This window comes from Rhea americana, unplaced genomic scaffold (assembly GCF_003343005.1).
Source record: "Rhea americana isolate MKP2758 unplaced genomic scaffold, rheAme1 scaffold_195, whole genome shotgun sequence".
NCBI classification, from domain to species: domain Eukaryota; kingdom Metazoa; phylum Chordata; class Aves; order Rheiformes; family Rheidae; genus Rhea; species Rhea americana.
The window spans coordinates 662465-678896 of NW_028186094.1; the positions used below are offsets into that span (position 1 = coordinate 662465).

General features: G+C 56.8%; 1 protein-coding gene across 1 annotated transcript in view; it reads right to left on the reverse strand.

The window, feature by feature from the left end:
- Positions 1 to 16422, reverse strand: part of FOXO6 (forkhead box O6) — a 52065-nt gene extending 35643 nt beyond the window's left edge. Inside the window, exon 1 of the mRNA XM_085302961.1 lies at positions 16154 to 16422. Within this exon, the coding sequence (XP_085159087.1) occupies positions 16154 to 16216 (63 nt within the window). The 5' untranslated portion in view covers positions 16217 to 16422. The remainder of the gene's footprint in view (positions 1 to 16153) is intronic.
- Between the last annotated feature and the right edge of the window lie 10 nt (positions 16423 to 16432).

Sequence of the window (16432 nt, forward strand, 5' to 3'; positions counted from 1 at the left end):
ACAAGCCAGAGCTGAGAAGAAACGGACTCAGGAGCCAACAGCGGCATGAGCCAGACCTTTGCTGAGCTGATGTGATGAGCAGAGAGGGCTACGCACTGCAGCACAAGCCACAAAGAGACAAAACTGCAGCCATAGGGCTTTGAGCATTTAAAAAAGCCATTTGCACCTAAATCAAACTCCCTGTGAGATTTGAGTCATGCACAGAGAGCATGAGAGGACATGCAGTCAACCCTGCATGGGGGACCCCTCCAGAAAATGCCTCCCTAATCTGCTGCAGCCCTCCTGTCCCCATTAGCCTGCTGGCATAGGATCCAATTTTTCATCCTTCACCACACTAGCCTCCAACATCCTTTTGCGGATGATGGGACCATAAGCCAGGAGGCTGGGAGATTCCCAGGTGGCACATCCCAATTCCCCACTCCCGCTGGCATGCCATGGGGTGCTGGACAGGTGAGGGGTGACAGGAGTTCAATCCCTAGGCTGATAAACTAGCAATGTATTTTGCAGTGAGATCATGCAACCAGCTGGCCCACAAAGCACAAAGGGAAGGGGGGGATAGAGCTGAGCACACTGGGGCTTCTCAGAAAGGTTCACTTACACAAGCAGTGGCCACGAAAGATGGAGCTTCCCAGCACTCAGGGTGTACCAGGGAGCTGGTCCAACTGGGAATACCATCAAAGGGCAAGTGTTGGTGCCCAAGCCATGAYTCCAAAATGCAGTTCTCACACAGGACAAGGTGCAAATTAACTGCTGGTCTGGCAGTCCTGGCTGAACACTCCTCTCCGCAACACTCAGCTCAGTGCACAGCCTGGCAGGCGGACAGCTAGGGGCAGAGGCAGCCTCTAGGGCAGCTCCCAACCAGCAGCTGGCTTAGGTCAGGGCCCAGCAACCCCAACATAGCAGCAAGGAGACAGCAATGAGCCCTGCAGCTCTGGAGAACCCCACAGAGCAGTGTATGAAAGCACTCTCCTGCCTGCTGCCGTGGGTCCTTCCTGCTCCCTCTCTCAGCTCCAGCAGCCTCAGCGGGGAGGAGAGCTGGAAAAGTGCAGATGGGTCAGAACAGGAGCTGCGTGACAGTAGAGCCGCAGAGAGCTCAACTACTTAACCAGAGTCCCCAACCACCAGCACTGGAGACACCGTGAGACAAAAATATGTGTAGGACCTCTGGGAAGTCGCGTCTGGGCAGACAGCTGCTGCTGCCAGCAGCTCCTAGGGAACCTCCAGAGCACAGCATCCCAAGCAAGTCCTTAGGGCCCTCTGGCTGCTCCCTCCAGCTATGCACTAGGGTGAGGCACATYAGGCCAGCAGGGCTCAGGCAAGGGGCTGAGAGCAGCAAAGCAGCCTGAAGTGAGGACATGGTGAGGGGCTCTAGGCTAGTAAGCTCCAGGCATGGGGTAGGCTGAGTAGCAGTASTAGGGCTGTAAAATCCAGGTACAGGGCATGCATCAAGCACAGGCTGTGTTCAGGGTGGGTGGGTTCAGGGTATGGCATGCGCAGGGGAGGCTGGATACACGACRTGGCACAGCACAGGCTGCAGGTTCACAAAACACAAATGCCAGCTGAGGAACTGAAAGTAGAGTCTCAGCACACAGGTTTGCAGCCCGGCACAGCGCAGGGCTGCAGTGACACATGTGCTGGTACAGGAGTGCCGGACTGCCACGGGAGCCGTGTGAGCAGGTTCCCAGTTTGGGGCCACAGGGCCAGTTGGGCTGAGTGTCTCTGGCTGATGTGCCTACTGCTCCCACATAAGCCCTGCAGCCKCTGAGCAGCCTTCCTGCTCTCCCTTGGTGCTTTTCAGGGCAATAGCTGACCAGGCCTGCCCTAACTGTGCCTGGGCAGGCTGTGCTTTCTCTGCCAACAAGCCTGGATGCACGCCAAGCGTGTCTCAGCTCCCCGCTGCTACTGTGCCTGTCCCAGCATCGTAAGCAGAGCCTGGGCACGTCTCCAGCTCCCCAGCGGTACCAGGGGATGCAAAGTCCCATCCCCACCATGCCCCTGCCCCATGCACAGCCCATAATGCCAGGAGCACACCTGCGCATGGCCCTGTGCCCACCTGCCTATGGGCACCCTCCTAGCCCAGGACCCGCTCGCCACCCTGCCCGTCACCCACGAGGGCCCCACTGGCTGCCGGCGGCCAGGCAGCTGCCCAAAAGGCAGACAGCGTGGCTGCGGCAGAGCTGGTGGCCCAGCCCCAGCCAGCTATCTGGGACAGCGTTGCAGCAGCACAGGAATGAGACCGTGGGCAGGAAAGGGCCAGGAGGATGCAGTGCTCAAGGGAGACAAGGAGCACAAGCTGCTGCTCAGCAGCACTGGAAAAGGAGCAGTGCCCCATTTTCCCCCTGCATCACCTCCCTGCAGGGATCACCCTGATCCAGCTCCTTTCCTCCGGCTCCAAAAGAAATGATCCCTCAGCTCTGCTGGGACTGGGAGGGTTAAGGGAACAAGTCAGCCAAGTTCAAGAAATGCCATGGCCATGTTTCAGCCGTATGGGGAACCAGCCCACCAACGGTCTTTCTCTGCTCCGACTCTGGGAGGATTGTGCAGATGGCAATGGAGAGCTCAGCCCCACTGCCTGCCAGGGATGCACTGGCCCTGCCACTGCACAGTTCTGCTGGGGGAACGTGGCAGGACCTGAGGGCTGGCACAAAGCTGGGGTGGTTGAGGCTTGCCATCACCAGCTGGACAGACCAGAAAAGCGTGGGCTCTCACCCGTGCCTGGAGCCCTAAGCCAGCTCCACATGCATGCCCGGCTGGCTGGCTCCACTCGTCTTGTGGGCGGAGGGACTGTTCAGCCACGGTGCTGCTGACCGAGCCTGCTGGGGCTAAAGGGATTGTTCGGAATAAAAGCTGACATCCTGCATCCTGCTGCCCAGCACCCATTGCCCCAGGGATACACTGCCAATGGGCTCTGCTCCTGTGGGGCGAGGGGGCACCCACAGTGCAAAGACATCAGCCAGGGGCTGCCATTTCCTTTCCCAAATTTCTCTTGAAAGTATTATATCCAATGGGAAGAGACAGAGCCCTGAAAAGAAGCTGTGGAAGTAAGAGGTCCATCTGAGACCTCATGCAAGAGCGATCCAGCAGCCAGCACTGGCAAGCAGAGSATCGCGTGGCCAGGACCCATCCAAAGGTGCCTGCCAGGCAGACCCCAAGGTAGCCCCACGGGACCCAAGGAGGGTGAGGGGGTGGACCAGGCACCCGCACACCAGGCCAAGTCACTGCGGTCCCTGTGCACCAAGTCTAGCTCCCCGYACAGGATCTCCCATCATCGTGGCCAGCCAAACCCACGTTTCGCCCATGCGCAGGTTAACACAGAAGAGTCACACTCGGCCATGATTTATACACGTTTGCAAGTAGGCGTCCCACAAGAAATCTAACCAATGGGACYTGCAATTAATATCTGCAACGTAATAGAGATGATTATAATAATTGGCATAATAATTACATTACACTTAGGGAAGGGTGTAAGCAGAGAGCGCTGCAAAACAGACTCTTTGTCTTTGCTTTTTTGTTTTCTCTCTGGCTTGCAGGTAACAGCCAGGAATGGGCAAACCCTCTTTTAATGGACTCTTAATAATGCTCTAATTTCCCTTTGCAGGGAAAGTTTTCCAAACAGTCAAAGATTCAAAACAAAGCAATGATTGTTCCTATTAGCATTAAATTCTACTCTGGGAGAGAGAATAAATCAAGCAAGGGGATTCAATTCAAAACAGAACTATAAAAAATCCAATAATGATTTTTTAATATTAATAAGAAAAATATATTGTTATGCACCCTTAGCATTTAAACTTCTAATCCAATCAGTGCAAAGTGCAAAGATAAATCACAGCAGCAGAGGAGAAGGGAACAGCCATCAAGCCGGCAGCAATAAAATGCTGTCTTACATCCCTGGGACAGACATAGGTTTGACAGTCTCAAAAAACCTTGTGGAATTTATGAGCCTGTCGCTCCACAACAAGCTTGTTAATTCCTTCCTTGCATCTCCGCATGTGCCCTCCACCTTGGGCATGAAGGGAGCAAGGGGCCAGGCTGCCGGATGGTCAGATCCCAAGCAGGAGGTGACAGCAGGCATCCTAGCTGCCGAAGCCCTTCAGCATGGCAGTCTGGAGCAGGGGACATGCTGTGTCCTCTCTGCAGCTCCCGGGAGCAGATGGTGCYCAGGGATGGAGCTGCAGAGGGGGACACACTTCTTGCGTTATAGCCCTACTCGATGTGGCGTGTGGGAAGGGGAAGAGATTCTTCCTTCTTGATCCCTGGGCAGCTCTGGGGATCGTGGTGGGTGCTTGCGATCTCACACTGCTGAGTGCACCAGGGAGCAGCCACCGCTCTTCTACGCAGCCCCATCTAAGGGATGTCGAGCTGCTCGTGTTCTCAGCAGCCACCTGGGCAACATCAGCTCCCACAGACATCAGCAGATGCTCTGACATGGCCTGTGGGACTCACATGGTGCAGGTCCTGCTCCGCTCCCCTTTCCCAGTGTTCAGAGGGATGTGAAAACCAGGATTATGGAAAATCCTCCTCACTGTGCAGGTCTGCGCAGCATTTAAACATGTAATTCTCCCACCAGCCCCCAGCAGAGCCTGGGCCACTCTGCTGATCTAGAATGAGCCCCATACTTTGCTGGGGTCGCTGTCCAGAAATAATTCCAGGCTCCCAATAGCACTCCTCCTGCAGTTCACACCGTGCGATCCTAGTTGAACTCATTACAGATAATGGCCCACAATTCACCACTGATGCATCCTAGCTATTCCTTCTGATTTATCAGCTCCAGCAGACTACGTACAGCCACGTGGGCCAGCAAAGAGCCAGGGTGAGCAGCAGAACTTCTTAAAAACTGTCTCAGCTTCATGGGAGTTGTTTTGCATCCCTAGTCGACCAGGTCTCACCTCTGTTCGTGCCTGCATTGTCACCCTCAGGTTCTGGTGGACCACAATACTCCATGCTCCTGTCAAAACCCCCAAAGTAGCTACTTCAGTTACACATATGCTACTGGGCAGGAAGAGAGAGYATAGGGAGATGCCAAATGACTGCTACAACCACAAGCAGATACACAGAGCGGGGAGGAGCAAACAAACAGCATCTTTCCAGGTAGTAGTGATGATGCCTGCATTATCACAGCCATGCGACAGCCACAGACAAAAGACATCTCAGCCACACGGGGAGTTCCTGGATGGCTTGCAAACTGCTGATGACGCAAACCATGGCTAGGAGAGAGAGAGGGCATCTGGGGACAGACGGACAGACACTCTGCTACTGCTCAAGAACACCACGAGGCTTCACTCCTTCCAGTTCCTAGTGAACACGATCCTCACAGGCGAGGCTATCAGGGGGCAAAGGAGTAATTAAAGCTATTACGGGTCTAAATCTGATGTGCAATAACGYGCTTCTGCTTTGCTTTCACTTCAGATGGTTTTGTCAGACGCTTGTGGAGCAAGTGCCAGGCTCAGCAGAGCCTTGTGCTCTCGCTCAGGGGCTTGGCACCTCCTGGCTCCCACGCAGCCATCAGCACTGCCTTTTGCAGTCCCTCTCCCCATCAGAGGGGCGCAAAGGTGTTACYCCAGGAGCAGCAGGCACCCATCCCCTCCCAGAAATCTGCAATACGTTTTGATGTAAAAGGAGTGGAAATATCCCATGCCGGGGCGTTGAATTGCCAGGGCGTGTGGCAGCTCCCAGGGATGCAAGTGCGCTAGCGCTAGGGCCACAGCGGTGGGCAGCATGCTCAGAAGAGTTGCACATGGCCTTTGGGCTCTCCAACCCGCTGCAGCCAGGACTGAGGAGCTCCACCACTGCCATGCGCAGTCCTTGGTGATAACCCACAAACAGCATTGGAGCATTCAGTTCAGCAGCCGGTCTGACCAGACAGGCAGCTCAGAGATCCAGGCCCTATGCTGGGCTCCCAGACGGATTGGCATGGTTCTCAGCCATGGGGACGCCCTACAAGTTGGAGGAGGGTTGTGGGGTGAAACCCTCCAAAGGGCAAGGGATGGGGCAGGGAGCCCACATCTCCATGCCGCCTTCCACTCCAGCCAGCCGCTGAAAGAGAAGCTCGAGGTTCCTCGGGCAGTGCGRCCACTTGTACAAGGGTGACTGGAAAACCTGTGGAGTCTTTGGAGCATGAGAAGTGCCACTCCAGCAGTGCCAGCGCCCCAAGGCTGGAGTGGCACATTCCCTCTTGGCTCCAAGCAGGATCCAGGACACCTGGGGCAGGAGACTTTCGGCAGCATGCGGAGGGCAACGGGTGCCTAGCCACAGGACTGAACCAAGACGCTCCTTATCTCCCACATTGCCTCGCGAGCATAGCCGGCACCTCCCCGTGGSCAAAGCCAGGGCTCTCCGGGCCGGGCCGCCCTGCCGTGGGGTGCAGGTGAGGGGCTGGGCACTTTCCAGGAAGGCACCTGGAGCCAGGCTGCACTGCTGGGGGCAGTGGTTTGAGGTGGGCGAGCTGCTTGGTGGTGGTGAGGAGGCAGGGGTGCATGAACTTTTGAACCAACAGGCTGGAGATCAGTGCAGTACCTTAACGCGAGTTAAAAATAACCGTCTCGTCTCTTGAAATGAGTCTGTCTGCAATTACAGCTTGGCATGTCTGCGTCGGAGCGTCCCCGGGCTGGCACCGCGCCAGGTGGCAGGCAGCTTCTAACAACCCTCGCTTTTTTTTTTTCCTCTTTTTTTTCTTTCTTTTATTTTTTTTTCCAAGCAAATCAAAGGTGTCTGCTCAGCTTCTCGGCTGGGGCTCCCCCAGCACGCCAAGCCACGGCCACGTCTTCAAAAGCACCCTAGCACTCCAGCCCCTTTGATACCCATCACTCAGCAGAAAGGCCCTCTTCTTCCCTCCCCAGCCCCCTGCCAATGCCGAGACTCTCCTTGCCAGCCCCAATGCTTCGAGGAAGGCTGGGGAGCAGGACAAGTCCAGCCTGGCATGAGTTTAAGGGAAGGCAAGCAGCTGCCATCCCGCAGCCTTTCCCTAGGCTGACTTTGCACCCAGTTGTGCACATCCAAATGCAACACGCGAGTGTGAGTGCACGTGTGTGCACACCAGTGCCAATGTCAACACATAATGAGCTCTGTGCATGCATCCGCACACCCCTGAGGGATTGACATGTTAGCACAGGAGCACAACGGTGCAGCATGTGCCCCAATGGCATCCCAGTGCCCTCGATGAACACGCACACATGTGCAAGTCCACACGTGCAAATTAGGAATCGCTGGATGCACATACGCACACGGATGTGCCCATGCAAGGCCCAGTGCACTGTTGGATGCTGCCGTGGCAGCCACATGCGCGCACGGTGCTGTATGAACTCACGACTGGGCTAGGTGCATCAGTCTGCACACTTGCACATGCTGTGACCCGATCTAGGTTGAGCCCCCAGGGCCCATGGTGCTGGGAGAGGCACGAGGGCACCTGGCAGAAGAGGGACGTGGCAGCAGAGTGGGGCCCCACGAGGCACTCTCGGATGCCAGGGTCACCATCTCTGCTCCCTGTGGCACGGGACCTCGTGCCCTGGTGATGCTCTGCCCAGTCCCACAGCCCCTGGGACAGGCAAAGACGAGGACTTCTCCGTGCCAGGGAACACGGACAGCTTCTCCCACTCTGCGGAGAGACACTCGGCAGAGCTGCTGTGAGCGTGCCTGTTCTGGCATCCCCCCATCGCGTGCCCAGGCTGCTAGCACCCTGCACTGCCTGGGAAACCTCCTCCATGTCACGCAGGCCTCAGGGGAGCAGCAAGCCAGGCTCTGTCTCTGCTACATCTGCGGGAACAAAGTGCCGGAGGCAGACRGCAGCGGAGACAGGCAGTAACCCCTGGTCCCCATGCCCAGAGGGCCAGCGGGCAGAAAACCCCCAGGAGCTGTGCTGCTGCCACACTGGGGAGGATCCTGCCAATCCCCTCCTCGGCACCCACTCCCAGCTGGGTGCTGGGCCAGGGAAAGACACACCGCCTTTGGAAAAAAGCAGACTGCGCACACCATCCCATCACAAGCGATCACTGACATCTCATCCCCGCCRTGCCGCTCCAGGGCAGCCTCCCCCCGAGCCCACACCAGGCCTGGGGGAGAAGATGCCCCGTGACCAAGACAGAGAAGGGGACAGTGAAAGCCGCCTCAGCTCTGGGGCTTGGCATCTCTACTGGGAGTGAAGGGGGTGCTAAGGGTCCCCATTCCCACTCTGGCAGCTGGGTGCTGCAGCACGCCGGCTGTGCCCCCCTCCCAGCATGGGTTGCCTCCTCCTCCGGCGGGTGAAAGCAATCTTTGTGCCGTGCTTTCAGTTCTCCTTGCTGGCACGCCGCCAAGACAACACATAATAATGAACAGATGCTGTCCAAAATGAGCTTCAGCAGCAGACAGGCAAGCCATTCCAAGTGTCCTTCCGTAACCTAAAGTGCCTTTCACCTCGGCACTAATCAGGCACCTTCAGCAGGAGAGAGGAGCGGACGTGAAGTGTCTGGCTAATTAAAAGTAATGCGATCGGGGACTGGAGAGGCCCCGTCAATGGGCTCAGGGAGGGAAGGAGGAAAAGCAGCTGCCTGGGCACCTCCCTGCAGGCCAGCTGGGATGGGGGGAGAAAGAGGCACAGCCAGGGGTAGGAGGGTAAGGAGAGACCCCATGCAGAGCCCTGCCCTGGCTCTCGAGCTTATCCACGGCCAGGGGTTAGCCCACAGGAGACCGAAGGGCAAACGGCAATGCAGTTGCAAGGGCTTGGGACAGACCCCCCAGGGTGGAGAGGTCAGTTTGGGGCCAGGGGCCAATTCAGCCCCATGGCATCATCCATGGCCATCAGCCCTTGAACAGCCCCTTGCAAGGGATGAGGATAAGGAGGGAGCACAGGAAAAAGGGGCAACTCCGGGACTGTGGAACATGGAAAGCCCTGGGCAGAGCCCTTCACTCACTCCCTGAACCGGCCCAAAAGCTGCATCAATGCAACAGAAACATGCTTGCCCTGCCCTTGCCTCCATATACCTCAGAYACTGCCTGTGACCTCTCAGGCAGTTGACCCCAGGTCTGTTCTCCTGCATCCTCTGCATCTTACCGAGGAAACTTCTCCCTGGGCAAAGGCCCAGAGGGCACAGGCAGTAGTGCRGCAGCACCAGCCCTGCTACAACAAGGAGCTGTTGCAAGTTCAGCCTCAGTCAGACCTGCCAAGCCCCACACARGTGGAGAAGCAAGAGCAGCCTGCGATGCTCTCAGGGTTTGCAACTCGGCTGCACAAGACAGAGGGAAGAAAGGAGTGGAGATACAGCCCCTTCCTGCTCTCTGCCTCCATAAGGGCATGGCAAAATCAGGAGCAAGGAATAAAATCCAGCTCCCAAAGCACTAGCGACTGCTCCCAGGCCCCCAAGCATGACAGTCGTTCCCAGCCGGGAGCATCCCAGTGAGGATCCCAACAGCAAAGAGATCGAGGCCAAAGAGTTCCTGGGGGCTCCAAGAGCTTCAGCCTGCTCCTGTGTTGAGCCTGGCCTGATCCACTAAGGCACTGGAGTCCCTGCAAAATATTTATGAGGCTTTTTGAGTACAAATCCAAACACCAGGAAATTCATTCCCCAGCCCAGGAATCTGGCACTCGCATCACAGCATCGGGCTGCAGAGAGGAGGGAGGGACGCACACAGACACGGGCACACACGCACAGCGGCGGGGATACACCGAGACAGCAAGCGACGGTCTCCAAGTGCTCTTCTAGTCCGCAGAATCTTAACTGTAGTTTATATTCCAGTGGTTATTAAAAATAAAGGGCGGGGGGAAGCTAAGAGCAGAGCAAGCTGTTCATTTGGAGCCTTTCCCTTGGGTTTAATAAAGCCCCACTCACTGCTGTAGTATCATTTTTATGCTATCATAAAGCCGGACCATTTAGCAGGTTTGTGTTACTTCAGCAGTTAGCGCTGCATGAAAAGCGATTCCAGAAAAGAGAGAGGAAGGGAGGGGAAGGAAAAAAAAGAGAAAAAAAAAAGCGAAGATGAAAACCTCCTAAAGAAGAGAAGAGAGAAAAATGAGGCAGGAAGRAGGAGAGCAGCCTGGGGGATCCCTTGTAGGCCATGCCCCAAGCACCTGCCTTGCTGAGCACTGTGAGCAGCACGAGAGCGCGTCGCACACCGGGCACAGCTGGTCCCTCCGCCAGCACCACTGCCACACGCAGAGCCGGGGATGCGGCYTTGGCACCCAGACCCAGCAGCAAACGGCCACAGCGGGCAAGGGTGCAATGCATCTGGCAGGGCTGCCTCAAGAYCCCATATCCTGCAGGAACAGTTTGGAGCTCCCCTGCTGGGGGGGCTAGGGCTGCTTCTCTGGAGCTATTTGTGGGATGAAGCAGAAGGGCTTCCCCAGGGCCGGCRCACCAGGGCGCAGAGGAGCGAGTAGCTTCCCGCCCGGCAATACGGGGCAGACCAGCCCCGCACAGCTCACCTGCTCCCAGCCAGGAGCATCAGGCTCTCCGCTGCTGGAAGATCTTCATATATGGAGAAGATGGGGAAGCTCCATCAAGGCCCCCACCGCAGTAGCCACCGAGCTTGGAGGGGCCCCATCCAGCCTGGGAATGGGCTTCAAGTCCCAGGGTAAATGGAAGCCAGCCCAGTCTGCTCTCATCTACACCATCTGACCCCTGTCCTTCCCATTGCTTCCCCCTTCATCGCTCTCCTGCCCATCCAGGGCACAACCTATTCCCTCCCCAGCAACTGGCTGCCCTCCCCAAGGGGAAAGTTGTGCCCATTTATCTCATGCCCTAGTTTCAAGCCTGTTCAGCYGCATAGGACAATGTCCCATGTGGATGCACCAGCCCAGATCTAAGAGGTGAAATGAGAGGTGCTYGGCATCAAGTGGTAGCAAAAGAACCATGTGAAGCCCTGACCTGGCTCCCAAGGATAGACCCAAAGGATATTTTTGCCGTGTTCGTACAGCACCTGGCACAGTTGTGTTCTGGGTGAGCATTACAGCTCCACCTGCCTTTGCTAACTGTGGGATGGGGTCATATCTTGGGGATCTCCATGCAGAACGAGGTAAAGTCCTCCCTTATGCACCGGCCCCTGAGTCTGCTGAYGGGCAGAGAAGGGTGTGCAGACCACGCTCCCACCCAAATACCCTTTCAGCTCCTTTTTCTGCCACCATTTGTTTCCATTCTTCCCTGCAACAGGGAAGCTGGCAATCGTGGGGTCACTGCGTGGCAGTCCTCGGCTCAAGCGCACGGTGCTCCCAGGCACCTATGGCCCAGCGGAGCCTGGGTTCCTGTGGCCACCCTGCCCACCTCTTCGGGAGAAGCCCATCCTGCTGTGTACCTAGCAATATAAAAGAGGAGGAGGTGTAGGGGAGGGCTGGGAAATTAAGGTTTTCAGCACTGTCAGAGCCACATCAAACAGGCATCCACCAGCTGATTGCTTGATTGTTATATTTTGGATGTCAAACTGGAGCAAGCAGAACCTTTAAAATGCATCAGTGCTGCTGCCTTTTTGACGGAGGGTGTTGGTTTCCCATTAACAAGTGGAAAGCGTGAGCTGGAGCAGAAAACTTCAAGCGCTTTGGAATTGATAAAATAACAACTCCCTAATTAAGCAGAACTGTCAGTCACAGGCGCCTGCTGCCCTGCATTGGGAAACAGCAGCAGCTCCCGGTGCACGTGTCCAATGCACCAGCCTAGTCCGTTGCAGCACGGAGATCTTCAAGAAGCAACCTCACGCTTAGCCCAGAGCTGCCCTGCACACCTCCGCTAGACACTGGGGAAGCAGCATGCCTCATGGTCAGAGCACTCCCTGCCTATTAAATAAGACTCTTGTATCCTGGTCCTMGTGCTAACCACAGCCAGGCTATTCGAAAACTGTGCCTCAGTTTACCTCTCCGGAAAGCAGCATAATGCAACCCACAGCTCAGTGTGAAAAAAATAAGCCTGACCCCAAAACACACACCACATTGGCATCCTTTCCATAAGGTAAATTCCCAGTCCAGGGGACTAAGTCCCTAATGGACAAGTCACCTCCAGGCATGCCTCTGCTGGCCACAGGTGCAGAAACCCTGTGGGCTGATCCATGGTTAGATGCAGTCAGGACCGTTGGGGTCCTGCTGTGAGCTCCAGCCCTGACATTTGAGCTGGGCACCTGGATATGGAAAAGTCATGCCTACTGGTTAGAGCCTGTCAGGAGTCACAACTCCAACACTGCCTGGCAGTGTGGCCTCAGCCACCTCCTCATGGAGGAAGCTGTGCCCCTGGCCTGACTCTCAAACCTGCGGCAGTCCTGCTCTCCCCAGCATGGGGATTCTTCGAAGGAGCTAATTAAAGGAACAGTCCATTACCCGAGACCCCCCTCCGACACTGCTGTGCTTGGTAATGAAACGCTTTAAATCCATGATGCTTCTCCCAGGCCTGGGGCAGGAGGGACGTGGGATCTCCAGGGGCTCTTTAATAAGCTGCAAACAGCTCGTTACTACAAAATTGACTGCCCAGCACTCCAGGTGATACTGCAGCACCACATTGCCAAGAAGCGTAGCTGCCAGCCTGCCCTGTGCCAGGAGCGGAGCTCCCACTGGGGATTGGGACGCAATGGGGCACCCCGGTGTAATCCAGGATTGGGGGGAGGCGGGGACCAGCTGGAGGGGACAGCCAGGAGGGACCCAGAGCTGTGGAGGGGGAGAGGTGAAGCAGAGCTGTCCTTGCTGTCCCCATGTTTCAGATGCATGCCAGTGACCAGAGAAGAAGCCAGTTTCAGCAAGGAGCAGCTGGCCACAGCCCTGTGGCTGTGCCAGTCCTTGCTGGGCAGGAGAAGGCTGCATAGGTGTTTAACCCCTGACATGCAAGTTCTCAGCCAGCAGCAATGAGATCAGCTAAGCAAAGGGGGTCTCTGCACACTGTTTCCTGCCCCTAGGTTGCCACAAGTCCTTACACCGCAAGCCCAGATCGGGATCAGGCACCCACAAGAGATGTTAGTGCTTGGGAAGAGTGCRGCCTTCAGCCCTCCGATTAGCTCCACAGCTCCAGGCATGGGTCCCTGCAGGCCAACAGCTGTGCTGGGGTGAGAGGGTTCCRATGCAGTCCAAATGCTACCTCAGGGGAGGCTGCAAGGAACAGGTTGTTACCCGCTGCAGCAATGCCAGTCTGCACAGTGCAGCTACATRGTCACAGCCTTGGGCGGCAGGGCCACCTCCAGAACCACTCTATCCCAGAGACAGGGCTCCTTGAGAAGGGCTAGGGAGACAGGGAGCGTCACATTGCCATCCTGCAGAGCCTCCATCATCGGAGAGTGCATCCAGATGTGCCTGTCTGAGCAAGCTGCCTGTGCAAATACCCCTTTGTGCCCAACAGCGTTTGGCCTTGAGCCYTTCCTCTGGCCTGCATACACTACACACTACAAAGCAAGCCCTGGACCTGGTTTCCCCATGCCTCCAGCCTCTCCACAGCCCCACGGGTGTTACCTCCTGCCTGCCTGACAYCACCATGGTGCTCTGCAGAGAGACGTCACCCTTGTTTCACCTTCGCAGCTTGGCCACACATCCCCTGGTGTTGTACCCTTGCTATCTCCCACCTTCTTTAATGTTGTCCCTTCACGAAAACTGCAGTACTCCACGAAGCTCTACCGGTATTAAAGTGTACATCAGGCAGTGCAGATACTCAGTGCTGTGCAGACACATGCCAGACACCATGCCTACCCAAGGAGCAAGGGACACCCAAGAATGGTATAGGGGGCAGAGAATGGAGCTGAAGAACCTGTATTGCTCCCACACGCTCCCTGGTGGAGGCTTCAGCGTGAGAGGGTGTTGGCTTGTGCAGTCGCCCATAGCAGAGAACTGAGGTAGGGGACACCCATGTGATGGGCCAAACTGGCTATGGCTGTTCTTGCTTTCCAGAAGGGAGGCCCTTGAGGGTCACCTCTTCTCAGGACTGATCCAGGAAGGAAGAGCTAGCTTCAAAGTCTGTGCTTGCCCAGAAGCCAAAAGTCACTGCTTCTGCTGGTGTATGAATAATGGGAAGCCGGTGCCACCTTGCACGTAAAGATATATACACAYGCTTTGCCAAGTGTCCCCACTATGGCCTTCATACCCCCAGAGGACACCAGCCACTCCTCCACCCTGCAAACCACCAGATGCTCAAACCCTGGCACTCACATGTGACAAGGATGTCACGTTTGTGCCAGGCTCCCAACCCAGCTGCCAGCCTGTGCTGCCCTGGGCCAGTGGTCTTAACACCTGCAAGAAGAGCTTTGTCAGTCTCTGCTCAAAGGCAGTTTCCACCTCCCATATGCCAGGTCAGCAACAGCATACCATGAGAAGGATAACTCACCCATCTCTGCTTCTTCCCAGCTAGACCTCAGCGGCCAAACTTGCTGCTGCTCACAGCACTATCCCCTTGCCCTTGTTCCCCTAGGCTGCCCTCTGGGGATGCCCGGTATGCGGGATCCCCAAGCACTCCACACTCCCCAGTGACACTGTATGGCAGAGAGCTGGGCACGGGATTGCCAGGGAATCCCTTCGCTCTTCACCCGAAGACACCCCAGTGCTCCTGGCCACCAGTCCAGAGCCTTGACAAACATCTCCGCTGCGTGCCTGTGCCTCCAGAGCCCACTCAGTACACCCTCACCTCCGCTAATTCCATCAGTATGCTCTGCCAGCAATTATCATAAGCATGAGCCTTCTCCCCCAGCACATGCCCAAGGCCATACAGGTCTCTCCAGAGGTGAAGGTCTGACCAACCCTCACAATAACTGCCTTATCCTGCCTTCTCCAYAGGTCCTGACACTCTCCGCTCTCCAGAGTGAGGAAATCACTACACAGGGACTCCAGGACCACCAGCTCCCTTCCTGCCCACCCAGCACAACACTTATCTTTCTGCAGATGTCCGACCTCCATACAACCACCTGCAATACTAGCTCTTACAACCCCAGCCACAGGTGCCACAGGCAGATGGACTGAGAAACCAGTATCCCTTCCTCCCCCAAGAGCACTGGGAACATAATGGGAGGACATAGCAGCCTCACGTACAACCAGACCAGGACCTTGAGCAGGCCAGGTTGGACCCACTGTGATGGAGACCAGGAATCACCATGGCAGGACAGAGTTCGGCCCGTCCAGCACAGCAGGCCGGTATTAGAGGCCACAAGCCTCGTTACACACGCTAATCACACTGGAGGTGACAGGGCTTAGGGGAGGGCTTAAAAGAAACAGTCTCCTTTTTACTGACACCATCTGGACACAAGGCGTGTCTCCCCCTTCCTAGTGTCACTGCTGGGAGCCGAGCAAGTGCCGGTTGGAGGGGTAAAGGCTCATTGCAGCCAGCACGGCCCAAGCCCGGCTCAACTCCGGGTGGCCTCATTGCTCTCTCCCATCTCCAGGGGGGTTTGTGTAACACAGCCCCAGGACAAGCCAAGAAAGAGGGGGAATTATTGCTGCTGTCAGGGATATCTAACAAACCAACAGCACCAACCTGGAGCAGAGCTAGGAAAACTGAATGTGGAACCAAGAAGGCTACATGCRTGCCCCAGGGAAGAGGGGCATGGCTTGGGGGAACGCTGGGGCAGGGAGTCCCAGAGCCTCCAAAGTCAGGACAGAGAGACGCAGAGCAGAACTATGCTAAAGCCAGCCAGGAGCCACCTGTTTGGGGAAAACCCTTCCTCCAGCTGTGTTCCCCAGGCACGCCACTGGGACTGCTGAGCCCCGGTGCCTGGGACAGCTCAGAGTGCCTACACTGTGCTGCTGGTAGGTCTTCCTGCATACATGGACAGGTGGAGCTGGGGCAGCAGGATTGTCATTCACAGTGCTCTGGTGCTCACACGCCAGAAGGAGATGCAGCCACAGCTACCCTCTCCACACAGTCCCCACTGTGCAGCCCACCAGCCCTACTAGCAAAGCAGGAGGCGCGATGTGATCCCCCTGACCCCGGGAGGATGTTGGCACAGGGCTCTGTGGACTGGCACGTCACTAAGCCAGAGCGCAGCCCCAACGGCGGGGCAAGCGGGTGAACCGGCGCCAAGCTCACCCTCCCCGCTCGYCCGCACAACGCAACACTGTGCCTCCCCCCGAAACTTGACCGGCTCCCTTTCCCTCAGCCACGACGAAAGCAGCAGGTCGCAGCTCGCCCACCGCTCCCAAAATGCCCCAGCGAAGGGCTACGGTCGGGCAGCATGCGGCGGGGCGCCTCCAGGAAAGGGGGAAAGTTGCGCGATGGGATCAGGGCAGGGGGGCAGGTACCTTCCAGCCAGCGGAGCTGTTGCTGTCTCCTTTATCCTTAAAGTAGGGGACGTATCGGACCATCCAGTCGTAGATCTGCGAGAGGGTGAGCCGCTTCTCCGGGGAGCTCTCGATGGCTTTGGTGATGAGGTCGGCGTAGGAGAGGTTGCCCCAGGCGTTCCGGCGGGAGGTCTTGGCCTTGCGGAGCTGTCCAACATCCGCGCCGGGCGGCGGCAGCGCCGCGGCGGCTCTGCGCTCCGTCGGGGCCGCCGCGTTCTCGGCGCCCTCCGCGCCGCCGGC